The sequence below is a fragment of the Chiloscyllium plagiosum genome, unplaced genomic scaffold (assembly GCF_037043375.1).
Source record: "Chiloscyllium plagiosum isolate Xiang-an unplaced genomic scaffold, Cpla_swu_hap1 HiC_scaffold_47, whole genome shotgun sequence".
NCBI lineage: Eukaryota > Metazoa > Chordata > Chondrichthyes > Orectolobiformes > Hemiscylliidae > Chiloscyllium > Chiloscyllium plagiosum.
The window spans coordinates 21,137,201-21,161,646 of record NW_028270185.1 but is presented as its reverse complement, the minus strand read 5'-3'; the positions used below and the strand labels follow the sequence as shown (position 1 = coordinate 21,161,646).

At 45.6% G+C, this 24,446-nt stretch overlaps 1 protein-coding gene across 2 annotated transcripts in view; it reads right to left on the bottom strand.

Annotated features, from left to right (window-relative positions):
• The window catches only part of LOC122542899 (synaptosomal-associated protein 25), a 197,639-nt gene that overhangs the window by 94,342 nt on the left and 78,851 nt on the right, over positions 1-24,446 (bottom strand). Inside the window, exons 1-2 of one of the 2 annotated variants that reach the window (XM_043681032.2) lie at positions 18,325-18,383; positions 15,678-15,813 (exon numbers count right to left, since the gene is read on the bottom strand). In XM_043681032.2, coding sequence (XP_043536967.1) covers positions 15,678-15,761 — 84 coding nt within the window. In that variant the 5' untranslated portion in view covers positions 15,762-15,813; positions 18,325-18,383. Of the gene's footprint in view, positions 1-15,677; positions 15,814-18,324; positions 18,384-24,446 lie in introns of those variants that run through there. The other variant, XM_043681033.2, reaches the window with a different exon arrangement.

The window sequence follows — 24,446 nt, the reverse complement described above, 5'->3', positions numbered from 1 at the left end:
AATGTGGATTTGAGGTTACAGTCAGATTCACGATGATCTTATAAAACAGCAGTGAAGGTTCAAGGGGCAGAATGACTTATTCTTGCTTCTTGTTCATGTGTGTCAAGGTCACCTGAACAATCGTAGGCATTATTTACTTGAAAAGGAGCAATCCTAAACAAGTATTTAAAATAACAAAGGTGTTTTATAGGGAAGACATAGAGAAAATATTGGAATGGGCATAGGAAGATATGCCACATTCCCATATAACTTGATCACCAAGGAAAGAGCAACCATAACATAGGTCTTTGGAGTATGTTCCCAGAGTTTTTGTTCGGCACAGGAAATGCCTGCACTAACGACAGCCCGAGGAGATCACCAATCGGCATTGTCCTAAACTACAGCCCGAGGAGATCTCCAATCGGCATTGTCCTAAACTACAGCCCGAGGAGATCTCCAATCGGCATTGTCCTAAACTACAGCCCGAGGAGATCTCCAATCTGCATTGTCCTAAACTACAGCCCGAGGAGATCTCCAATCTGCATTGTCCTAAACTACAGCCCGAGGAGATCTCCAATCGGCATTGTCCTAAACTACAGCTCGAGGAGATCTCCAATCTGCATTGTCACTAACTACAGCCCGAGGAGATCTCCAATCTGCATTGTCCTAAACTACAGCCCGAGGAGATCTCCAATCTGCATTGTCCTAAACTACAGCCCGAGGATATCTCCAATCTGCATTGTCCTAAACTACAGCCCGAGGAGATCTCCAATCGGCATTGTCCTAAACTACAGCCCAAGGAGATCTCCAATCGGCATTGTCCTAAACTACAGCCCGAGGATATCTCCAATCTGCATTGTCCTAAACTACAGCCCGAGGAGATCTCCAATCTGCATTGTCCTAAACTACAGCCCGAGGAGATCTCCAATCTGCATTGTCCTAAACTACAGCCCGAGGAGATCTCCAATCTGCATTGTCCTAAACTACAGCCCGAGGAGATCTCCAATCTGCATTGTCCTAAACTACAGCCCGAGGAGATCTCCAATCTGCATTGTCCTAAACTACAGCCCGAGGAGATCTCCAATCTGCATTGTCCTAAACTACAGCCCGAGGAGATCTCCAAACTGCATTGTCCTAAACTACAGCCCGAGGAGATCTCCAATCGGCATTGTCCTAAACTACATCCCGAGGAGATACTCAAACTGCATTGTTCTAAACTACAGCCCGAGGATATCTCCAATCTGCATTGTCCTAAACTACAGCCCGAGGAGATCTCCAATCTGCATTGTCCTAAACTACAGCCCGAGGATATCTCCAATCTGCATTGTCCTAAACTACAGCCCATGGAGATCTCCAATCTGCATTGTCCTAAACTACAGCCCGAGGAGATACTCAAACTGAATTGTCCTAAACTACAGCCCGAGGAGATCTCCAATCGGCATTGTCCTAAACTACACCCCGAGGATATCTCCAATCTGCATTGTCCTAAACTACAGCCCTAGGAGATCTCCAATCTGCATTGTCACTAACTACAGCCCATGGAGATCTCCAATCTGCATTGTCCTAAACTACAGCCCGAGGAGATCTCCAATCTGCATTGTCCTAAACTACAGCCCGAGGAGATCTCCAATCTGCATTGTCCTAAACTACAGCCCGAGGATATCTCCAATCTGCATTGTCCTAAACTACAGCCCGAGGAGATCTCCAATCTGCATTGTCCTAAACTACAGCCCGAGGAGATCTCCAATCTGCATTGTCCTAAACTACAGCCCGAGGAGATCTCCAATCTGCATTGTCCTAAACTACAGCCCGAGGATATCTCCAATCTGCATTGTCCTAAACTACAGCCCGAGGAGATCTCCAAACTGCATTGTCCTAAACTACAGCCCGAGGAGATCTCCAATCTGCATTGTCCTAAACTACACCCCGAGGATATCTCCAATCTGCATTGTCCTAAACTACAGCCCGAGGATCTCTCCAATCTGCATTTTCCTAAACTACAGCCCGAGGATATCTCCAATCTGCATTGTCCTAAACTACAGCCCGAGGATATCTCCAATCTGCATTGTCCTAAACTACAGCCCGAGGAGATCTCCAAACTGCATTGTCCTAAACTACAGCCCGAAGAGATCTCCAATCTGCATTGTCCTAAACTACAGCCCTAGGAGATCTCCAATCTGCATTGTCACTAACTACAGCCCATGGAGATCTCCAATCTGCATTGTCCTAAACTACAGCCCTAGGAGATCTACAATCTGCATTGTCACTAACTACAGCCCATGGAGATCTCCAATCTGCATTGTCCTAAACTACAGCCCGAGGAGATCTCCAAACTGCATTGTCCTAAACTACAGCCCGAGGATATCTCCAATCTGCATTGTCCTAAACTACAGCCCAAGGAGATCTCCAATCTGCATTGTCCTAAACTACAGCCCGAGGATATCTCCAATCTGCATTGTCCTAAACTACAGCCCGAGGAGATCTCCAATCTGCATTGTCCTAAACTACAGCCCGAGGAGATCTCCAATCTGCATTGTCCTAAACTACAGCCCGAGGAGATCTCCAATCTGCATTGTCCTAAACTACACCCCGAGGATATCTCCAATCTGCATTGTCCTAAACTACAGCCCGAGGATCTCTCCAATCTGCATTGTCCTAAACTATAGCCCGAGGATATCTCCAATCTGCATTGTCCTAAACTACAGCCCGAGGAGATACTCAAACTGCATTGTTCTAAACTACAGCCCGCGGAGATCTCCAATCTGCATTGTCCTAAACTACAGCCCGAGGATATCTCCAATCGGCATTGTCCTAAACTACAGCCCGAGGAGATCTCCAATCTGCATTGTCCTAAACTACAGCCTGAGGAGATCTCCAATCTGCATTGTCCTAAACTACAGCCCGAGGAGATCTCCAATCTGCATTGTCCTAAACTACAGCCCATGGAGATCTCCAAACTGCATTGTCCTAAACTACAGCCCGAGGAGATCTCCAAACTGCATTGTCCTAAACTACAGCCCGAGGAGATCTCCAAACTGCATTGTCCTAAACTACAGCCCGAGGATATCTCCAATCGGCATTGTCACTAACTACAGCCCATGGAGATCTCCAATCTGCATTGTCACTAACTACAGCCCATGGAGATCTCCAATCTGCATTGTCCTAAACTACAGCCCGAGGAGATCTCAAAACTGCATTGTCCTAAACTACAGCCCGAGGAGATCTCCAATCTGCATTGTCCTAAACTACAGCCCGAGGATATTTCCAATCGGCATTGTCACTAACTACAGCCCATGGAGATCTCCAATCTGCATTGTCACTAACTACAGCCCATGGAGATCTCCAATCTGCATTGTCCTAAACTACAGCCCGAGGATATCTCCAATCTGCATTGTCCTAAACTACAGCCCGAGGAGATCTCCAAACTGCATTGTCCTAAACTACAGCCCGAGGAGATCTCCAATCGGCATTGTCCTAAACTACACCCCGAGGATATCTCCAATCGGCATTGTCCTAAACTACAGCCTGTGGAGATCTCCAATCTGCATTGTCCTAAACTACACCCCGAGGAGATCTCCAATCTGCATTGTCACTAACTACAGCCCGAGGAGATCTCCAATCTGCATTGTCACTAACTACAGCCCATGGAGATCTCCAATCTGCATTGTCCTAAACTACAGCCCGAGGAGATCTCCAATCTGCATTGTCCTAAACTACAGCCCGAGGATATCTCCAATCTGCATTGTCCTAAACTACAGCCCGAGGAGATCTCCAATCTGCATTGTCCTAAACTACAGCCCGAGGAGATCTCCAAACTGCATTGTCCTAAACTACAGCCCGAGGAGATCTCCAAACTGGATCCAACTCTCTCTATGCTGTGGGGATGGGCCTACTTTACGGTGTCTTGGGCTGGCATTGATGTCCTCCAGAACATTCACCCCACTTTTAATGATATCCCTCCACATTACTCATAGCCCTGTTTGCACTGACCTTTTCCCACCATCTACTTCTGCTTCCTTTGCCACAATATTGACAGAAGAGAATCCTGTAGCTGGCCCTGTCAAACTATTTGCCTTGTTATGTAGGCCCACACCAACAAGTCGGCCTACGAGCTGTGTCTCAGTGGGCTATAATCTCATCTCTGACTGGTGGGAATACCAAGCCTCCAACCAGATACTGATGCTCCACTATATTAATAAAGTGACAGCCACAATGTTCAAGCTGCTGCCTTTCAAGAGATATCGAATCTCGTTGGGCTGGGGGGTTGTGGTCATCTGTCTGTAGGCACTGGGAGGTCCAGGACATGCTGGTTGGTGTGTTGTATATTATCTTCTGCTGCCACACACCAAGGTCAAAGATTCACACAGCAGGAAAACAAAAATTAGAGGAAACATTGCATATGAGATCTAATGGTACTGCTGCATTTTAAGGCAAAGTGGTGGAGATTCCTCCAGTGCCCTGACCAAAGTCACTAAAACAGATTATCTGGTCACTGCTGCTTTACTGTTTGCGGGAGCTTCCTATGCACAACTCAGCTGCTCTTCCTTCCACAATACAGCAGTGATTTCTTGTATGGTGTAACATACTTTCAGGCATCCAAAAAGCTCTATATAAATGCAAGTTCTTTCTTTACAATAGCATCCTTAAAATCTACACCATTGGTCATCAATTCTGCTTTGCTCATCTTGAGCTACGGTAAACTGCGGTCACTGACTTTGCAACTCTCAGGAAATGATTCTGCAAATGGCATTTGTCCAATAAAAAGCTCATTGAAATTCAGGCCTTCAAGTCAGATGGGAGACTCCTTGCTCAGAATTCAGGCGACATAGCCAATTGGCTGTGAGCTGCAGAAAGCTTGTTGACTTGGCTGTTAACATGGAGCTGTTTCTTTCACAGCCCTTCAAAGCAGCTCATTGCTATTCAGAGCAATCCGCCTCTGAAAGCCTGCTAGACTGTTACTAATGGACCGTTATTAATTTTTTATATGGAACTGGTTAATATTCATTAGCTGCGTCAGCCGCTTGGATTCATGATTGGCTTTCTTGCTGAGCAACACTGCCACTCATTGGTTCAATGATATTTCAATGCCGGATAAGTCACAAAAGAATTGTCAACAGCAGACAAATCCTGGTGTGAGATTTTCATCACGGTTCATATGACAAAAACCATGTTTCATAAATCATGTACAAGCAGAGTCACAGAGGCATTTACTTGCCCCAAGGACATCATGGGGTGGAAACTGACACAATAACAACTTTCAAAAGGAAATTAAATAAACATTTGAAACAGTGAAGAAACACATGCTAGGCAATGAGGAAAGAGAAGAAACCAACTGAACTGTTCTTGCAAGGAACTGACATACGCATGACAGGCATGTAGGTGAGGAATGTCCCCTTCCCTATCCATAGCAGCAATGCAGTACCACTGTTGGTTTACTTTGGGAGAAATGGTGACATTTAAATCCAATAGTAAGACACCATAAGATGTTCAGCTTCTAAAGATCATACATTCAACAACAACAACACTGTGCATTTATATAACGCTGTTAACTAGGGAATACAATGCAGAGCACCTCATGGAACTATCATCAGCCCACATACAGAAGCTTCAGAACAGGTAACCAAAAACGTATTCACAAAATGCCATCCAGACGAAGACAGGGGTAGAAAGCGGAGACATTTCTGGAGCAAACTCCAGAGCTTCGGGGTGGAGGACTTCAGTGACATACAATAGACCAGAACTGGGTGAGGGCAGCGATTTCAGGAAGAAGTTGGATGTAGTTACAGAGATAGAGAGAAGTGACACCATGAAGAGATTTGAGAGTTCTGAAATGAATGCATTGCTTGACTGAGCACTAATGGGAAACAAATGCTGGAAATGAGTAGGAACAGGGGCATATATATGAATATTGCAGTGCCCTGGACAAGCTTGGTCAAAAGCATTCATGTTCTACCCCAATGCAGAAAACTGATTCCTGAAAACCGATTAGGTCCATTTTTCAACCTCAAAATGAATAAGCACTCAGAAATAAAAGAATAGGGAAAGCGATAGTGTGAAAATAATATCAGATAAAAGATAATTGCAAGAGAAGGAGAAACAAAGCAAGTGAATGGGAAGCAGCTAAAGAAGGGGCGGAAGGTAGAAGGGTACAACAACTTGCATTTATCTAACACTTTTATGTAGCACAAGGTGCTTCAGAATGTCAGTTTTGTTGGCCAACAACCAATGTGTTAAAGAGAGAGAGACAACAGGACAGATTATTGAGGGTTACAGCACAGAATAAGGCCCTTCAGCCCATCAAGTCTGTGTCAGTCGGAAACAACCACCTAACTGTTCTAATCCCAAGTCTAGCTCTTGGCCCATAGTCATGTATGTCTTGGGATCACAAGTGCACATCTAAACATTTGTTAAATGTTACAAGAATCTCTCTCTCTCTCTCTGCCACCCTTTCAGGCAGTCATTTCCAGATTCTCATCACCATCTGAACAAAAAAAAATTTCCTCATCCTCTAATGCTCCTGCCTTTACCATAAACCTGTGACCTCTGGTCATTGATCCCTAAGGCTAAATATGTCTTCCTTTCTACAATATCTATGCCCTCAGAAATGTATACATCTCAATCTAGACCCAATTCAGTCTCCTCTGCTCCAAGGAAAACAAGGAAAATAACCAATGTTTCATTAATTATGACAACCGCCCTGTTCTTACACACTATGCCTCAGCTATTAAAAGTAAGTATCCCTAGGCCTTCTCATCCACTCTATCTACCTGTCCTGCTACCTTAAGGGATTAGTGGACATGCACACCAAGGTGCCTCTGATTCTCAGTGCATGTGTCCCCTTGTCTTAACTGTCCTTCCCAAGTGTATCACCTCACTGTTCAACCTGAGCAGGCTGCCTGGCCAGCTAGATTTGTTTGCCCATCCCTAGTTGCCATTGAGGTGGTGGTGGTGGTAAGCTGCCTTCTTGAACTGCTGCAGTCCACAGCTGGAGGGAGAACCACATGCCATTAGGGATGGAATTCTGGGATTTCGACTCAGCAACAGTGATGGAAAGGGAATACATTTCAAAGTCAGAATGGTGAGTGACTTGGAGGGGAACTTGCAGGTGATGGTTTTCCTATGTATTCACTGACCTTGTCCTTCTAAATGGAAGTAGGTTTGGAAGGTCCTGACTAAGGATATATGGTGATTTTTTTGTGCATCTTATAACTAGCACATTCTACTGCTACTGAGTGTCAGTGGTATAGGGAATGAATGCTTATAGAGGTTTGTCCTGGATAGTGTTGAGCTTAAGTATTTTTGGAGCTGTACACATCCCAGGCAACTGGGGCGTATTCTATCTCACTCCTGACTTGTGCTTTGTGGGTGATGGACAGTTTTTGGTGGGGCAGGTGGTGAATTATTTGGTGCAGGGTTCCTTGCCTCTAACCTGCTCTTGGTAGCTGCTGTAACTACATGGTGAGCCCAGTTTAGTTTCAGGTCAATAGTAACCCTCAGGATATTGATAGTGGGAATTCAGTGATGGTAACATCATTGAACGTCAAGAAGCAATCGTTAGATTGCCTCTTATTGGAGATGGTCATTGCCTGGCATTTGTTGGCACAAATGTTACTTGCTGCTTGTCAGCCCAAGCCTGGATATTGTTCAGGTCTTGCTACATATAAATATTGACGGCATCTGTATCAGAGGAATTATGAACTGTGCTGACCATTGCACAACATTGGTGAACATCGCCATTTCTAGCCTGATGATGAAGGGAAGGTAATTGATGAAGCAGCTGAAGATGGCTGAAACTGGATTCAATTCCATTTACACTGATCAGTGCACTTAGCCAACCTGCCTACATCCTCCCATTACCAAATTTCATCCTTCTCTCTTTTCACCACCCCACCAATTTTCGTATCATCTGCCCATGTAACTTACTGATCAACCCTCCAAATGCCTCAGATTATCAAACTTTTGTTCCAAAAGAGAGATTTTAAGTTCAGTCTTAGAGTAAAACAGAGAGGCTAAAAAGGCAGACTGACACAGGGAACGAATCAAAATATGGCAGCTTTCAGAAACTGAGGTTGTCAGAAAGCACACCGCAGCCAATGAACTGGCTTCATTTTGAAATGCAGTCACTGTAACGATGCAGGAAACAGCAATAATTTGTATACAGCAAGCTCCAAAAAAAGAAGCAGTTTGCCAAGACCAGCGAATTTGTTTTTGTCATATGGATTGAGATATTTTAGCCAGGACATCCAGAGATAACTCCTCTGCTGTTCTTTGACATAGAGGCAAGGGATCTTTTACAGGAAGACCTGAGAGGGCTGAAGTTTAATTCCTCTGGAAGGTAACATCTCCAACAGTGCAGCACTCTCTCTGTACAACACTGGAATGACAGTGAACCTGTGAAGAGTGAGATTTGAGCCCACACCTTGCTGAAACAAGTCAGTTTCAAAGAAGAATTGTATTAGTTTCAAAATGTTAACACAGTTTTTCTCTCCACAGATGTTGCCAGACCGGCTCAGTTTCTCCAGCACTCTGTTTTTATTTCATAATTAGACATGAAAGGATTTGAACTTACATCAAGCAACTTACTAGAATATTGGCATAACCATCAACCTACCACATCGTGTAATGATGGGGCCAAGGCTGGGTCATAGGCGGCCAAAGTTAGAGAAATGGAGAGCCCAGTTGGGGTGACACAGGTTAAGGGTTCCCTGGAAGGTGACAGTGCTTTTACATCAGCAAGTGATGATTGTGTATGCCTCCACAATCTCTACCTGGGGTAGGGCAAGGAGGCAATACCTGAATCCACCTCAACTCGAACTGATTCACACCAGCTGGCCAGGTAACTGCTCTTTCAAGGAATCCAAGTTGCCATGACAACAGACAGGGAATGAATGCTTATAGAGGTTTGTCCTGGATAGTGTTGAGCTTAAGTATTTTTGGAGCTGTACTCATCCCAGGCAACTGGGGCGTATTCTATCTCACTCCTGACGTTGTACTCTGGAGCTATGTTCTCTCTATTACATGATTGACCAGGAATCTTTCCTCCTTTTACTGCCTTCCATTTGCATGTGTTGGAAGCACTTGCAAGTTGATCTGCAATCTGTATGGCTGTGTATTAACACATTGACTGTCTCTTTGACTGTCAAATCCTGGTTGGTAAACGATAAGACAAAATCGATATGGCAAAACTCTTTGACTGTCAAGTCCTGGTTGGATACAAGACTTCCCTTAATTTCCTTACCTCCCAGCAAAACAAATTCAGCAAGTTCTAAGAGTTGAAAGCAAGACAAGGAATTCATGTTTTGCTATTCTTTCACGATATGTTGCCCAACCCTAATTCCTCTTGAATTAAATGTTAGGACATTTCAATGGACAGTTAAGAATCAACTACTTTGCTATGGGTCAGACACAGATAATATATCTACTTCCCTAACAGAAGGACTGATTAGGAATAGTCAACATGGATTTGTGCGTGGAAAATCATGTCTCACAAACTTGATTGAGTTTTTTGAAGAAGTAACAAAGAGGATTGATGAGGGCAGAGCAGTAGATGTGATCTATATGGACTTCAGTAAGGCGTTCGACAAGGTTCCCCATGGGAGACTGATTAGCAAGGTTAGATCTCATGGAATACAGGGAGAACTAGCCATTTGGATACAGAACTGGTTCAAAGGTAGAAGACAGAGGGTAGTGGTGGAGGATTGTTTTTCAGACTGGAGGCCTGTGACCAGTGGAGTGCCACAAGGATCGGTGCTGGGCCCTCTACTCTTTGTCATTTACGTAAATGATTTGGATGCGAGCATAAGAAGTACAGTTAGTAAGTTTGCAGATGACACCGAAATTGGAGGTATAGTGGACAGCAAAGATTACCTCAGATTACAACAGGATCTGGACCAGATGGGCCAGTGGGCTGAGAATTGGCAGATGGAGTTTAATTCAGATAAATGCGAGATGCTGCATTTTGGGAAAGCAAATCTTAGCAGGACTTATACACTTAATGGTAAGGTCCTAGGGGGTGTTGCTGAACAAAGAGACCTTGGTGTACAGGTTCATAGTTCCTTGAAAGTGGAGTCGCAGGTAGATAGAATAGTGAAGAAGGCGTTTGATATGCTTTCCTTTATTGGTCAGAGTATTGAGTACAGGAGTTGGGAGGTCATGTTGCGGCTGTACAGGACATTGGTTAGGCCACTGTTGGAATATTGCATGCAATTCTGGTCTCCTTCCTATCAGAAAGATGTTGTGAAACTTGAAAGGGTTCAGAAAAGGTTTACAAGGATGTTGCCAGGGTTGGAGGATTTGAGCTACAGGGAGAGGCTGAACAGGCTGGGGCTGTTTTCCCTGGAGCGTCGGAGGCCAAGGGGTGACCTTATAGAGGTTTACAAAATTATGAGGGGCATGGATAGGATAAATAGGCAAAATCTTTTCCGTGGGGTCGGGGAGTCCAGAACTAGAGGGCATAGGTTTAGGGTGAGAGGGGAAAGATATAAAAGGGACCTAAGGGGCAACTTTTTCACGCAGAGGGTGGAATGTGTATGGAATGAGCTGCCAGAGGAAGTGGTGGAAGCTGATACAATTGCAACATTTCAGAGGCATTTGGATAGGTATATGAATAGGAAGGGTTTGGAGGGATATGGGCCGGGTGCTGGCAGGTGGGACTAGATTGGGTTGGGATATCTGGTCGGCATGGGCAGGTTGGAGCGAAGGGTCTGTTTCCATGCTGTACATCCCTATGACTCTATGAGATACTGGTGACCAATTTTTTAACATCAAACTATGAGTTTCAACATTACTCGGACTAAAATTGCACTAACTGCCACAGGGGATTGAACCCATGTTTCCAGAGTATTGCCCCGGCCTCTGGATTACTGGTCCCATGAGATTACCATCACAGTACTATCTTCCTCTAGATAAACCGATAAATAATAGAACTGTACTTGGTGATTCGATTTCGTTAAATCATTTCTATTTCATAGCAGGGAAAACTAAATGAAATAATTTCAAACTTAGTAAATTTACTGGGGATTTGCTACTTTTCTGGCAATTCTCAAGAAGCTAAGTGATACCCCACGCTCTGATATGCCCCAATCCTCCAGTGTTATGCTGGGACTGATAAATGGTCATATTAACATTGAGACTACAGGTTCCAAAAAGAACAATAGCAACTGTAGTTTCTGAAATAACTAGGATGAGACACGGAATGGACAGAGTGGGAAAGGTCGTAGAAAAGAGGGAAGGAACGTTTTTCAGATATGGATATCATTCCCACTTTGATCACACCTATCCGCCCTCTAACCTCACAAACTGTCAAAATATCCAATAGCCAGTAAATTTATCACCACTATCTGGCCTAGAGGTTTATTCAATAATTGACTTTTATCAGATTCTGTTTGTGATTAACAGCATACGAAAAGGCCATCCGATACAACTCATTTCTGCTGTTCTTTTATCTTTTATACTGAAATGCCATCATCCATCCAATTGCATCTCACCCATGAAGCACATCCTTTGATCCCTTTCTCTCATGTCTATTTGACTTCTCTTAATGCATCTATGTTCATGTTTAATGCATCTATCTTGTAGTAACAAGCTTCACATCCTCACCCTTCAGAGTAAAGATATTTTGCTGAATTTCTGATTGTATTTATGAGTGACTGCATCATATTTGTGAGCCTCATTTTGCATACTCTTGCATCTACCCAAGTGAATGCCTTTTGAAGTTTGAAGACCTGTTCTGGGTCACCCCTTAGCTTTCCCTTTAGTGGATAGCCTGATAGCTGAAAACCTTAATCTGCTTTGTCCCAGTTTTAAAACTGATGCTCCTTGTAATCAGGGCTGAGCTTGAACTCCACTTATGAATCCTGAACTGATCACCATTTTAGATACTATAGATAGAACAACAGAATCTCAGACTGCATTCAGAATTTAGACTACTTTCCATTAATATTGTCCTAACTGTTTTATTTCTGATTTTCATGAAACAGTATTCCCAAAGTTTGTGAGAAGATTTGTAGCTCGGTTGCTCGTTGTTGAGGTTGTGTTCGCCGAGCTGGGAATTTGTGATGCAGACATTTTGTCCCTTGTCTAGGTAACATCCTCAGTGCTTGGGAGCCTCCTGTGAAGCGCTTCTGTGATCTTTCCTCCGGCATTTGTAGTGGTTTGTATCTGCCTCTTCCGGTTGTCAGTTCCAGCTGTCCGCTGCAGTGGTCGGTATATTGGGTCCAGGTCGATGTGCTTATTGATTGAATCTGTGGACAAGCAACACGAATTCGACTGGGACAACACTACTATTATAGGACAAGCCAAACAGAGAACAGCCAGGGAATTCCTAGAGGCATGGCACTCATCCACCGATTCAATCAATAAGCACATCGACCTGGACCCAATATATCGGCCACTGCAGCGGACAGCTGGATCTGACAACCGGAAGCGGCAGATTCAAACCACTACAAATGACGGAGGAAAGATCACAGAAGCGCTTCACAGGAGGCTCCCAAGCACTGAGGATGTCACCTAGACAGGGGACGAAACGTCTGCAACACAAATTCCCAGCTCGGCGAACACAACCACAACAATGGTATTCTGTATATCCAAGTCGGCATGTAACTTTATTTTTACTTGCCTGTGGGATGTGGGTGTCATGGTTTACTCAGCATTTATAGCCCACCCCTAGATACCCCTGGTAGAGGGTAGAGGCTGCCTTATTAAACCACAGCAGTCCATGTACTGTGGATATACCTACAATGCCCTCAGGGAGGGAATTCTGAGATTTTGACCAAGCAATAGTGAAGAGATGGCAATGTATTTCCAAGTCAGGATGGTGAGTGGCTCAGATAGGAATCTGCCAAAGGCAGTGTTGCCATGTAGCTGCTACCCTGTCCTTCTAGGTGGTAGAGATCCTGGTTTTGCAAGAAGCTATCAAAGGATTAACTGCAGTGCACTTGGAGATAGTATACACTGAAGCTACTGAGCGTTGATACCGGAGGGAGTGGTTGTTTGTGAATGTGGTGCAAATCCTGTGGCCAGTTTGTCCTGGGTGGTGTCAAGCTTCTGGAATGTATTTGGGGAGGAGGGGCCTAGTGGCTCAGTGTTTAGCATTACTGCCTCACAGTGACAGCAAAAGGGATCTGGGTTCAATTCCACACTTGGGCAACTGTCCGTGTGGAATGTGCACATTCTCCCTGTGTCTGCCTGGTTTTCCTCCAGGTGCTCAGGTTTCTGCCCAGAGTCCAAAGATGTGCAGGTGAGGTGGATTGGCCATGCCGAATTACCCATAGTGCCCCGGGTGTGCAGGTTATGTGGATTAGCCATTGGAAATACATGATTACAGGTATAGGGTGGGATGCTCTTCGGAGGCTCGATGTGGACTTGATGGGCCAAATGGCCTCTGTCCACATTGCAGGAATTCTACGATTCTTTTCATTTATTAGGCTGCACTTCTCCAAATGCCAAACATGATCCTTGATTATTATTTGCAAACATTTCATCAATACAAATGACAGGTCAGAATCTGAAAAGTTGGCTGCACTTTTCTCTCTCTCTGCAGGATGCTTCCTGACTTTGTGAGTGGTTTGTGGTTGCTGAGGTTTTCACTCTCTCTCCTTTTTTGAACTGGACAGCAACCTTCGAAACCCTCTGATTATTTTGCTGTGTCAGTTGAGGCACAATTAATTGCCTCTGAGTCACAAGACTATGATTAAATAGCCGTGTTGACAGGAGTTGTTCATCAGGGTAAAACCAAGAACATTGGATGCTGGAAATCGGAAACGAAAATGGAAATTGCTGGAGAAGCTCAGCAGGTCTGGCAGCATCTGTAGAGAGAACGCAGTCAAAGTTTTGGGATAATGATCCTTCATCAGAAACACTGAGTCTGTTTTTTCTCCACAGACTTATTGAGTTTCTCCAGCAATTTCTGTCATACATCAGGATGCTGTGGAATCCCTAATGCCACAAACTCCAAGGGAAATTGAACATTGGTCAGTTACCCTGTTCAAAAGTATCCATTTAAATCAGAGCATTCGGAAGGTTCGAGTGCAGTTAGTAGTTATCCAATAAAAATCAGATAAATAAAAGGGTCACTGGACCCGAAACATTAACTTAGCTTTCTCTCCACAGATGCTGCCAGACCTGCTGAGTTTTTCCAGCAATTTCTCTCTTGTTTCTAATTTCCAGCGTACACAGTTCTTTGTTTTTTCTCAGATAGCTAAGTCCTAGTGTAACTCCTGGGTAATTATTATACTCGGGCCCCCACTCCAACTTACCACACACCCCAAAATATACCTTCCCCAGATTCCTCACATCCCTCCAATATCTTGAGCTGAAGTCACCTCCTCTCCTCATTCCCCTCTTTCCTCTCGTCAGGAGACCTCCATATCTCTCATCGGACATAACAGCCCTCCCACCCCCTGTCAGGCCCTTGTGCCTGCCCAGGTGAGTGGAAAAGATTCCATGGCGTTATTTTGAAGGAGAGCAAGGGAACTCTCCCCAGTATCCTGGCCAATGTTGATCCCCAAATCAACATCAACACGACCAGATCTGGCAGCATTCTGTGGAGACAGAAACGGAGTCAATGGTTCAAATCCAATATAACTCTTTTTGAAACAGATGCTGCCAGATCTGCACGGTGGCACAGTGGTTAGCACTGCTGCCTCACAGCGCCAGAGACCTGGGTTCAATTCCCGCCTCAGGCGACTGACTGTGTGGAGTTTGCACGTTCTCCCCGTGTCTGCGTGGGTTTTCTCCGGGTGCTCCGGTTTCCTCCCATAGTTCAAACACGTGCAGGTTAGGTGAATTGGCCATGCTAAATTGCCCGTAGTGTTAGGTGTAGGGGCGTGGGTTGTGCTTCGGTGGGTCGGTGTGGACTTGTTGGGCTGAAGGGCCTGTTTCCACACTGTAAGTAATCTAATCTGCTGACTTTTTCCAGCAGTTTTTGTTTTTATTTCAGATCTCCAGCATCCGCAATATTTTATTTTAACATGAAAACAGATGATCTGGTCATTTGCACACTTGCTGTTTGGGTGGGAAGCTAGCTGTACATGGACGATCTGTAATGCCAGGAGTGTACAGTGACCACATTTTAAAAGTACTTAATTAGCTGTAAAGCATTTTAAGACCTCCCGTGGTTGGGGAAGGTGCTATAAAAATACAGGTCTTTTTTTTCTGGCATCACCTCCATATTGAGGAGAATTTCCAAACAGCATCGGAGCTGCCATTATTTTCCGTACTTTCCCATGGGTTCTGGGATTCTTCCCATCCTTATCTCCTTGGAGAACTACATGTTCCCTTACACTTCATCCTGTTTTAGCTTATCCCACATCCTTTTCTGTTAATTGCGTGGAGGCCTCATTGCTAGCAAAGATAACAGACTGACTGCATTTTGCTGTCACAGGATGCCCCTTCAGTCTCCAATCAGCCTTATTATTCTACTCACACTCTACAATATAGTTCAATGTTTGTTTGAGACTTTTAGGATCCCTTTTATGTGAACTGCCAACTCATTCTCAATCACTCTCTGTCTTTAGGCTTCCTTTTCAGCTCTTCTTTGTATTTCTATATCCACCTTAATCTCCTACTGCATCATGCAAATTATAATGGTCACAAGTGTTGCTTTGCTTCATTTTGATTCCGCTAACATTCAATAGGTTCCTGTCTGGTTTGGCAGGCTCTGATACCTCTACGTCCCTTCTCCGTGGATCATCACTCACCTCATCCGTGATCTGGTCAGCGCACCGCTGCATCTCATCCTGCTCCGACTTAGGCTCCATATTGTTTTCCAGGTTGTTCTCCATGGTGATTCCTGTTGTGGACAGTCAGGTGATGGCAATGAGACAGGACAGTGACCTTTCAGGAAGGGTTGAAAAGCAAAGAGCAGAACATGTTACGACATTTTATTATGTTTTGAACAGGACAGCCAACAAGAAGCATGGTCACAGGAACTAGAGGCTCTGAAGTGAACCATTCCCTTCACACTTCCCCTTCACCCCCCCCCCCACCCGCACTCTCTCCCACCCCCTTATAATGTTGGAGGTTGAGGTCCACTCACCTGGTCTTAGATCTACATCAAGAAAGACAGCATTTCAAAGTAAAGGATCACCCAGTTAAGACTGAGAAGTGGACAATTATTTTCTCACAGAAGGTCAGAGTGTTTGCGACTCTGCTTTCACCACCTTCTGAGGAACAGTCTTTTTTAAGGCAGAGGTGGAGTGATTCTTGATAAGTAAGAGGAGCAGTGAAAGGTTCTCGAGGGTAGGTAGGACTGAGGAGTCATCAGAGCAGCCATGATCTTAATGAATGTTGACCCAGGTTGGAGGGGCCAATGGTTATGGTATATACTCAAACGATATTCAGATAGCCCCTCAAGACAACCCAAGTGTTTTACAGCCAATCAAATATTTCTGAAATGTGGGCACTGTTGTAATGGAGCAAACACAGCAGCCAATGTAATGTACAGCAAACTCCTACAAACAGCAAGGAGAGGATATCCAAATAATTGGGATTACTCACTGGAGTTAGTTAAGATATTAATATCAGCCAGGACACCAAAAAGAATTCCTGTCGTTATTTAGAATAGTGTCTTTGCATTCCCATCCTTCCCCCTGCACCTCCGGGCTCGGTATTTCTTGTTTCTGTATGACAGTGTGAAATATTCAGTTTATTGTGATCTATGTCAGGTCTACAAAGGCTTGTGCCATGATCCTGTCATACTCGTGCCCTGTGGTTAAGTGTCAGCCAATGGCTATGTTAGTTGGGAAGTCCCACTCCATTTAATTCAGGTTTACACGCCAGTGCTGTACCTAGGGAATACATGAGGTGCCATCTGTGTCCCCATGTGCCCTCTCAGGATGATTCAGAAAGGTCCCCGTTGTCCTCTATGGTAAACAACAGCAAATGGCGAGCTGCCGAGTGGCCTGGTCAATATTTACGATATCCCTCAACGTGGCAAAATGAGGTGACCCTGATCAATGCTGGGACATTGCTGTGTATAAATTGGCAGTTGTGTTTCCACTGGCGTATAGGTTTGGAGTATAGTGAAAGGCACCATACAAATGCAGAGGGTCTGTTGTTTTATTGCGCATCACCTCGGAGATAAACGTGACCTTGTCCGGGAGAGCGGTCTGCACCATACAGGCTGGGCTCCCAGTGACTCCTGGATGCTCATGTGGCGCAGTGGTAGTGCCCGCTACCCAGGAACCTGAGTTCAACTCCCACCTGTTCCAGAGGTGTGCTAAGTTGATTAGGAAGGATATATTCAGTGGTGACATGTGTGAGCGTGAGTGTTTTTCAGAGAGAGCTGAAACCTGTCCCACAGTGGAGTCTCCCCCAGCCCAGTCCCATGATCAGGCGTGAGAAAGTGGCTGTTCAGCCGAGAGCCCCGACCCAGAGTCATCCTCACCTTCTGGAGAGGTGCAAACAGAATGGGGCTGGCGGGAGCTTGTGTTTATTCTCAGTCTCGGCTTGGTGTTTTGCTGAGACATAACAAACAGCTCATTAGGATTGCGACTCAGAAAGGAGCAGTCTGCCGTTTGCGGTGGGCCGTCACTGCGCCCTCCCGCCCACACCCCCCCCCCCCCACCCCCGGCTCCTGATGCAGGCGAATCCTGAGTGACAGCCGAGACACCCCGCCCCTCCCACTCCATCCCACCCCATCCCAAAGCATCTCTGGAACATCGCACCAACGCACTGCACCACCAGCTCTGTTCAACCTCCCCCCCCCCCCCCCCCCCAATTCAGGGCAGCTCCGTGCATCGTGAAATGCTGCAGACAGAGGGGGGGGGGGGGGGGGGAAGAGGAGAGGAGGGGGATAAGAGGATGTGAGGAGGGGGTAAGAGGATGTGAGGAGGGGGTAAGAGGATGTGAGGAGGGGGATAAGAGGGAGGGGGATAAGAGGGAGGGGGGTAAGAGGATGGGGGGTAAGAGGATGGGGGGTAAGAGGATGGGGGGTAAGAGGATGGGGGGTAAGAGGATGATGGGGAGAGGATGATGGGGAGAGGATGGGGGGGTAGATTAAGGGCTGGAACAGTGATCTGATTTGTGCTACGGACGTCCAACAGAGAATCACAAATAAATATTAGATAACTCGACTTGCGTCTGAAGGCCGGGACGCACTGAAAGGGCAAAATTACTCATTTAACCAACCCACAGCAATCAGACCCAGTCAAACCGGAGTAATCACAACCATGCAGCATTAGGACAAACAGGTTCAACTCCCAGAGGGGTGTTATAATACCTCTGAACAGGTTGACTAGAAAAAAAATAGGTTAAATAACAAAAAATAAAATTGAAAGAGAAGGGAGTTAGATAGCAAAGCAGCCCAGCGCACGGGTATGCAGAATAAGCCGGTCCTGTACTCACTGGTGTGTCTGCAGTTCCTCACTGCTCTGCCTTCCCGCTGCTGCTGAGATGGAGACTGGGGGCTGACATTGTGTGGAGAAACTCCTCTCAGCTGACATCATGTAACTCCTCCCCTGTGCTCTCACGGGTGGGCACTGGAGGCCGAGAGGCAGCCCCTCTCGGTACACGGTGACACTGGCCCGGGAACTCGATAAGGTCAGCAAAACAAAAACAAAAGGGGGGGGGGCGTTCGAGACAAGCTGTCTGTCCCCTGACAACGTGCCTTCAGCTCAGAATCACCCGCCTGTGGGGTGCAGAGGGAAGCCATTCAGCCCGTCCGACTCATGCTATTCCCCTGAACATCCCTAATACGCTCTCCAATACCTCTACCCCACTCCAAGCAGTGTGTTCCACATGTGAACCTCAGCGTGAGAAACTATTTTCGCACATCATATTTACTTCGGTTGCAAAATCAAGTTAAATCCCTGAAAACACGCGACAGACGAAGAATTAAGGGGCCCCAGCTAGGAGATGGAATTCCTCGCTTAGTTAAAAATCACACAACACCAAGTTATAGTCCAACAGGTTTATTTGGTTAAAAATCACAACACCAGGTTATAGTCCAAAAGGAAGGGTAGATGTTGAAATTAGATCGAATGACCTTGCCATAATAAAGAGACAATACTGGAGAAACTCAGCAGGTCTGGCAGTTAACTTCTCAAGTCTGACATAATGTGGTTCTGAAGAAGAATCACATCAGACTCCGTTTCTTTCTCTATCCGGGAGAAAGTGAGGACTGGGGATCAGAATTGTTGCTGGAAAAGCACAGCAGGTCAGGCAGCATCCGAGGAGCAGGAGCATCGACGTTTCGAACATAAGCTGATTCCTGATGAAGAGTTTATGGTCGAAACGTCGCCTCTCCTGTTCCTCAGATGTTTCCCGACCAGCTGTGCTTTTCCAGCACCAAACACTTGGGCTCACTTCTCCCTCTATCCGGAGACGCTGCCCAGACGCGCTGAGTTCCTTCAGCGTTTTCTGCTTATGTTTCCATTTACAACAAGCGCGGAATCTTGCTTTTACTCAGAGCCTGTCATATCACACCCAGAAGGCCGTTCAGCCCATTTGGACTTTGTAAGAATAAGGTATCACGAACACTTTGCCCCCCTCACCCCCACCCCCGCTCCCAAAGGTAGTGGGTCATTTCGAATGCTAGATACCTATCAACATGCTGCCCACTTTTCAGTTGGGTATCACTGTGGGGAGGCTATTTAACCATACAAGGAGAAAGTGAGGACTGCAGATGCTAGAGATCAGAGTCCAGAGTGTGGTGCTGAAAAAGCGCAGCAGGTCAGGCAGCATCCGAGGAGCAGGAGAATCGACGTTTCGGGCATAAGGCCTTCATCAGGAAACATCACACTGGCCTCACACTGTTCTGACTGGGATCATTGGTCAGAGGACAAGAGCAGAAATCCCCTTCAGTCCGTTGTCCCCTCTCTTACTGGTGTCACTGATCTGCCATGATTGTCACTAAAAGAGATTATCTCAGTCATTCCTGGAAGCTTGCTGTCCACATGACATTTGGCTGCTGCATTTTCTGCATCACAGCAAGTACCTCTCTACAAAATGACTGTGTCGGTTGTGAGACACCCTGAGGTGCTGTATGAATGCAAATTCTTTCTCCTTGCTTTTGTATGGGTGATGAATCCATGGCATTCCAGAAAGTCCTACGTGACTGATCTGCGGCTCTCTTTGTTGATACATTCCGCCTTTGATACCCTAAGGCTGTGAAAGGTGCTATACAAATTCAAGTCTTTCTGCCTAAAGGTAAGCGTAGCCTTTCAGCAGAGCACTGCACAGATGGGAAATTGCAGGAATTGCATGTTCACTTTCAAGGACAGCCGGACATTTCACTGTTCATGGAACTGGAGAGTCGGACAGTCATGAATAAAGCCATTTGACCCTCCACACCTGTCCTAACAAAACACCGCAGTCCCACAACATATTGTTTAACGTGTACACTCGCTTGGAAATATCTGTCGACCTGCCTTCTAAAATTATTTATGTGGTGTTCCAGACTGTAACAATCAATCCTTTAACCAATATTTAGTCTTGAATAACAAATGCAGACATCGGCTGCAGTAACAGCACAGTGGGTCTGACCAACTCTTCTCTGCTTTATACTAAATGCATTTGTCACACTGGCCTTACACTTTGTGAATGAAACATGTACAGCTCACAAGAACATGCACAGAGTCCAACTAATTACTAACAAGATTCTTTTTTCATTCCTGTTAGATTAGCTTGCTTTAAATTGAGATTCTTGTGGATTGATTCCAGCGACTTGGATTTTTACATAATGAACGCTGCCCTTGTTACTCCAGTCTCAGACCAAAGTCCAGCTGCAGCACCACAAGACCCAGTCAGCTTGCAAGTGACTGACCATTTACCCCAGCAATTGTTCCGGGGGCTGCCGTGCTGGAGGTTTCAGTTGGAGAAGTGAGCCTGCTGTAGTTTGGGTTCGGAGACTCTGCTGAGTCATGAATTTGCAGGACTGTAAGTTTGTGAATAAATTGCAATCACAACTCCCGACTCACTGGCTGAGCCAACGGTGTCAAAATTGACTCCGACAGAAGAGATCTAACTGAGACATCCACGGGGAGGGTGCAGTGAGATTTCGCAGTGGAGCGATTTCACAGAGAATTGGCTCTTCAGAATCCGAATCAAACAGCACCAGTCTAAAGGCAATATAAGATCCTCAGTCTCTGTGCAGATCACAAAGCACTTCACTGCCTTAGAAGGCGAGGTTGCTCCATCCCACCACTGTGCAAGTGAAAGGCTTCTATTAACGGTAATGCGACTGGAGGAAGGCGTTCCATTACCAGCGCGAACATCTCTCATCTTAATGAGGACAGGCCTCAAGTTCTCGCTGCAGCAGCCAAGTTGTGCGCTCATTAGGATGACAAATGTTCTGTTGGGGATGGAAAATTTCACCCCCTTTGCAACCAGTCTCCTGTATTAAACGCTCACAGGTCAGGTGCAGCATGGCTAAAACCGAGCTCTGTCCAAAGCTCAGTAGTCATCCGCTTTAACCTGAGTGTCAGGTGAACAATCTTCACCATGGTCCTATCAATGTTTCCATTCACTGGCTGGTCTGAAGTCTCTCCATGAGGGAGCCCTACTCCAGTATGCATGCAAACATCACTTTAAGAAACAAAATCCTGTAAATGCTCAATGTGCAATTTCAGAAAAATAATTGACACATTAGGTGGACCACAAGATTTGGTCAAGTTGTGGTTTTGAGAAGCATCTTAGATAGAAGTTTACAAACATAGAAAACAGGAGTAGGAGTCGGCTAGTTGTCCCTTAAAGCCTGCATAGGTAAACAAGCAGGAGGCTGGAGGAACACGGCAAGCCAGGCAGCATCAGAAGGTGGAAACGTCAACATTTCAGGTGTAACCTCTTCTTTAGGACTGGCTGAAGGGTTTTACCTGGCTGGCTGTGTTCTTCCAGCTTCCTGCCTGTCCAACTTGGATACCAGCATCTGCAGTTTTTTTTGTCCCTTCAAGCCTGCATGGCCATTCAATATGATCATGGCTGATCCTCCATCTCAGTACCATATTCCTAATTTCTGTCCAACCCCTTGGTACCTTTAAAATCTAAAAAAAAACGCACCTTTCTTGAATATATTCAGTTACTCTGCCTCCATAGTCTTTGGTGATAGAGAATTCCACAGGGTCACTAGTCTTCAGGTGAAGAAGTCTTTCCTCTTTTCTGTCTTAAATAGTCTCCCCTGTATCCTGTGACTGCATTGTCAATCCCACCAATCAAGGGAAACATCCTTCCTGCAGTCCAGCCCTGTTAGAATTACATACATTTCAACATCATCCTTCTAAACTCGAGTGAAGACAGGCTCAGTCGAACCAATCCCTTCTCAGAGAACAGTCCCATGATCCTTGGTATCAGCTTAGTGACCCCTGCTGCAACTCCTGCTATGGCAAGTATATTTTTTCTGGGGGGGGGGGGGGGTAATCAAAACTGTTCACAATACTCCAGGTGGGGGCCTCACCAAAGCCCTGTTCATCTGTAATTAGACCTCCCAACTTCTGAACTCAAATCTTCTTGCCAATGTCAATATACCATTTGTCTTTTTAATTGCTAACTCCTCCTGTATGGCTACTTTCAATGACTGGTGTACAAGGTCACCCAGATCCCTCTGTACAGCCAGATTTCCACACTTACCAAGATATCACAATTTCAATAATACTCTTCCTTTATGTTTTTCACTCCAAAGTGTATAACTTCACATTTCGCCTTGTTGTGCTGTTTCTGCCATCTGTTTGCTCATTCAGTCAACCTGTCTAAATCAATTTGAAGCCTCCTTACGTCCTCCAAAAACAACCCACAATCTCACCCAGATGGCAGCAGAGAAGGACGCTCCAGCCAGAGCTCCTCTGCTCTGTCCAGTCTTTTTTTTCTCTTTTTTTTCTTGAATTTGTTTAAAAAAGAATTTAAGTTTTTAAACTTGCTCAGAGTCGAATGGAGGAGGCAACTTCCAGATCAGAGGGCGTCCTGTGGAGGCGAATCCCAGACCAGAGGATGGCGCGGGAAGACCAGTCCACGACCGGGGGGGGTGGCGCGGGGAGAGGAGTCCCAGACGGGGGGGAATGGCGTGGGGAGACCAGTCCCAGACCGGGGGATGGGGGTTGGCACGGGAAGGGGAGTCCCAGTCCCGCCAGGGGGGAAGTCCCAGACCAGGGGGGTGGCACAGGAGGCAGATCTCAGACTGGAGCCCTTTGGGAAGAGGCGTGTCCGAGACCAGAGGCCATCACCAGGAGGTGAGGTCCTTGTAGGTTGGAGGCATGGCCTCATGTTTTGAAGCCGTGTGGTCTGAAGACTTGGCCCAGGATGGTCTGGAGGTTAGGTGCTAACACAAACTGGGCTGAAAGGACTGTTAATCAAGTACTTTTTATCCTTTTTATTCTTATGCAGGACTTTTATTTATTATTGTTTCAATTTTGTGCCAAATACTTAAGTAGTTGTACCTAGGTATCTTGTACCTAAGATGGTGCCCTAAGTGGTGACATTGCAAACTTTTCACTGCACTTGCTCGAGTGTCCTTGACAATAAAACTAAGTAAATTCAATTCAATTGTCAAGAAACCTGGAAATATTTCATTTGCTTCCCTCATCCAGATTTTTTTTTATTCACTCGTGGGACATGGGCATTTTTGTCTGGGCCATATTAATTGTCCATCTCTAGTTGACCTTGATGAGATACTGGTGACCTGCCTTCTTACCTCATTGTGGGTTTACCCACAATGCACCACAGGGAGTGAATTCCAGGATTTTGAGCCTACGACACTGAAGGAACAATATATTTCAGGATGGTTAGTGCCTTGGAGGGGAATGTTTTGTTCCCATGTGTCTGATGGAAGTGTTCGTGGCTTTGGAAGGTGCTGTCCAAGGAGCTGTGGTGAATTCCTGCAGCGCATCTTGTAGATACTGCTGGAATGGACTGTTGCTGGTGGAAGGAGTGGATGCTTGAGAATGTGGTGTGAATCAAGTAGGTTGCTTTGTCCTGGATGTGTCAAGCTTCTTGAGTGTTGTTGGAGCAAATGGGGTATATTCCATTACACTCCTGACTTGTGCCTTGTAGATGGTGGACAGGCTTTGGGGAGTTACTTGGTGCAGTACTCCTAGTCTTGACCTGCTCTAGTGGCCACTGTGTTTATTCGTGAGTCCAGTTTAGTTTCTAGTCAATGGTAATCACAAGGATGTTGATAGTGATGTTGATGGTAACTCTACTGAATATCAAAAGTGTGGCGAATATATTGTCTGTTGTTGGAGAGAGTTATTGCCTGGCATTTGTGTGGTGCAAATGTTACTTGCTGCTTGCTAAGCCTGGATATTGTCCAGATCTTGAACATTTGAACATGAACATGCTTCACTGTCAGAGGAATCATGAATGGTGCTGAATATTGAGCAATCATCAATAGACGTCCCCATTTTTGACCTTATGATGTAGGGAAGGACATTGATGAAGCAGTTTAAGATGGTTGGATAGGATACTATCCTGAGGAACCCTTGCAGAGATGTCCTGGAGCTGAGATCATTGACTTCCAAGAATTGGAACCATCATTTTTT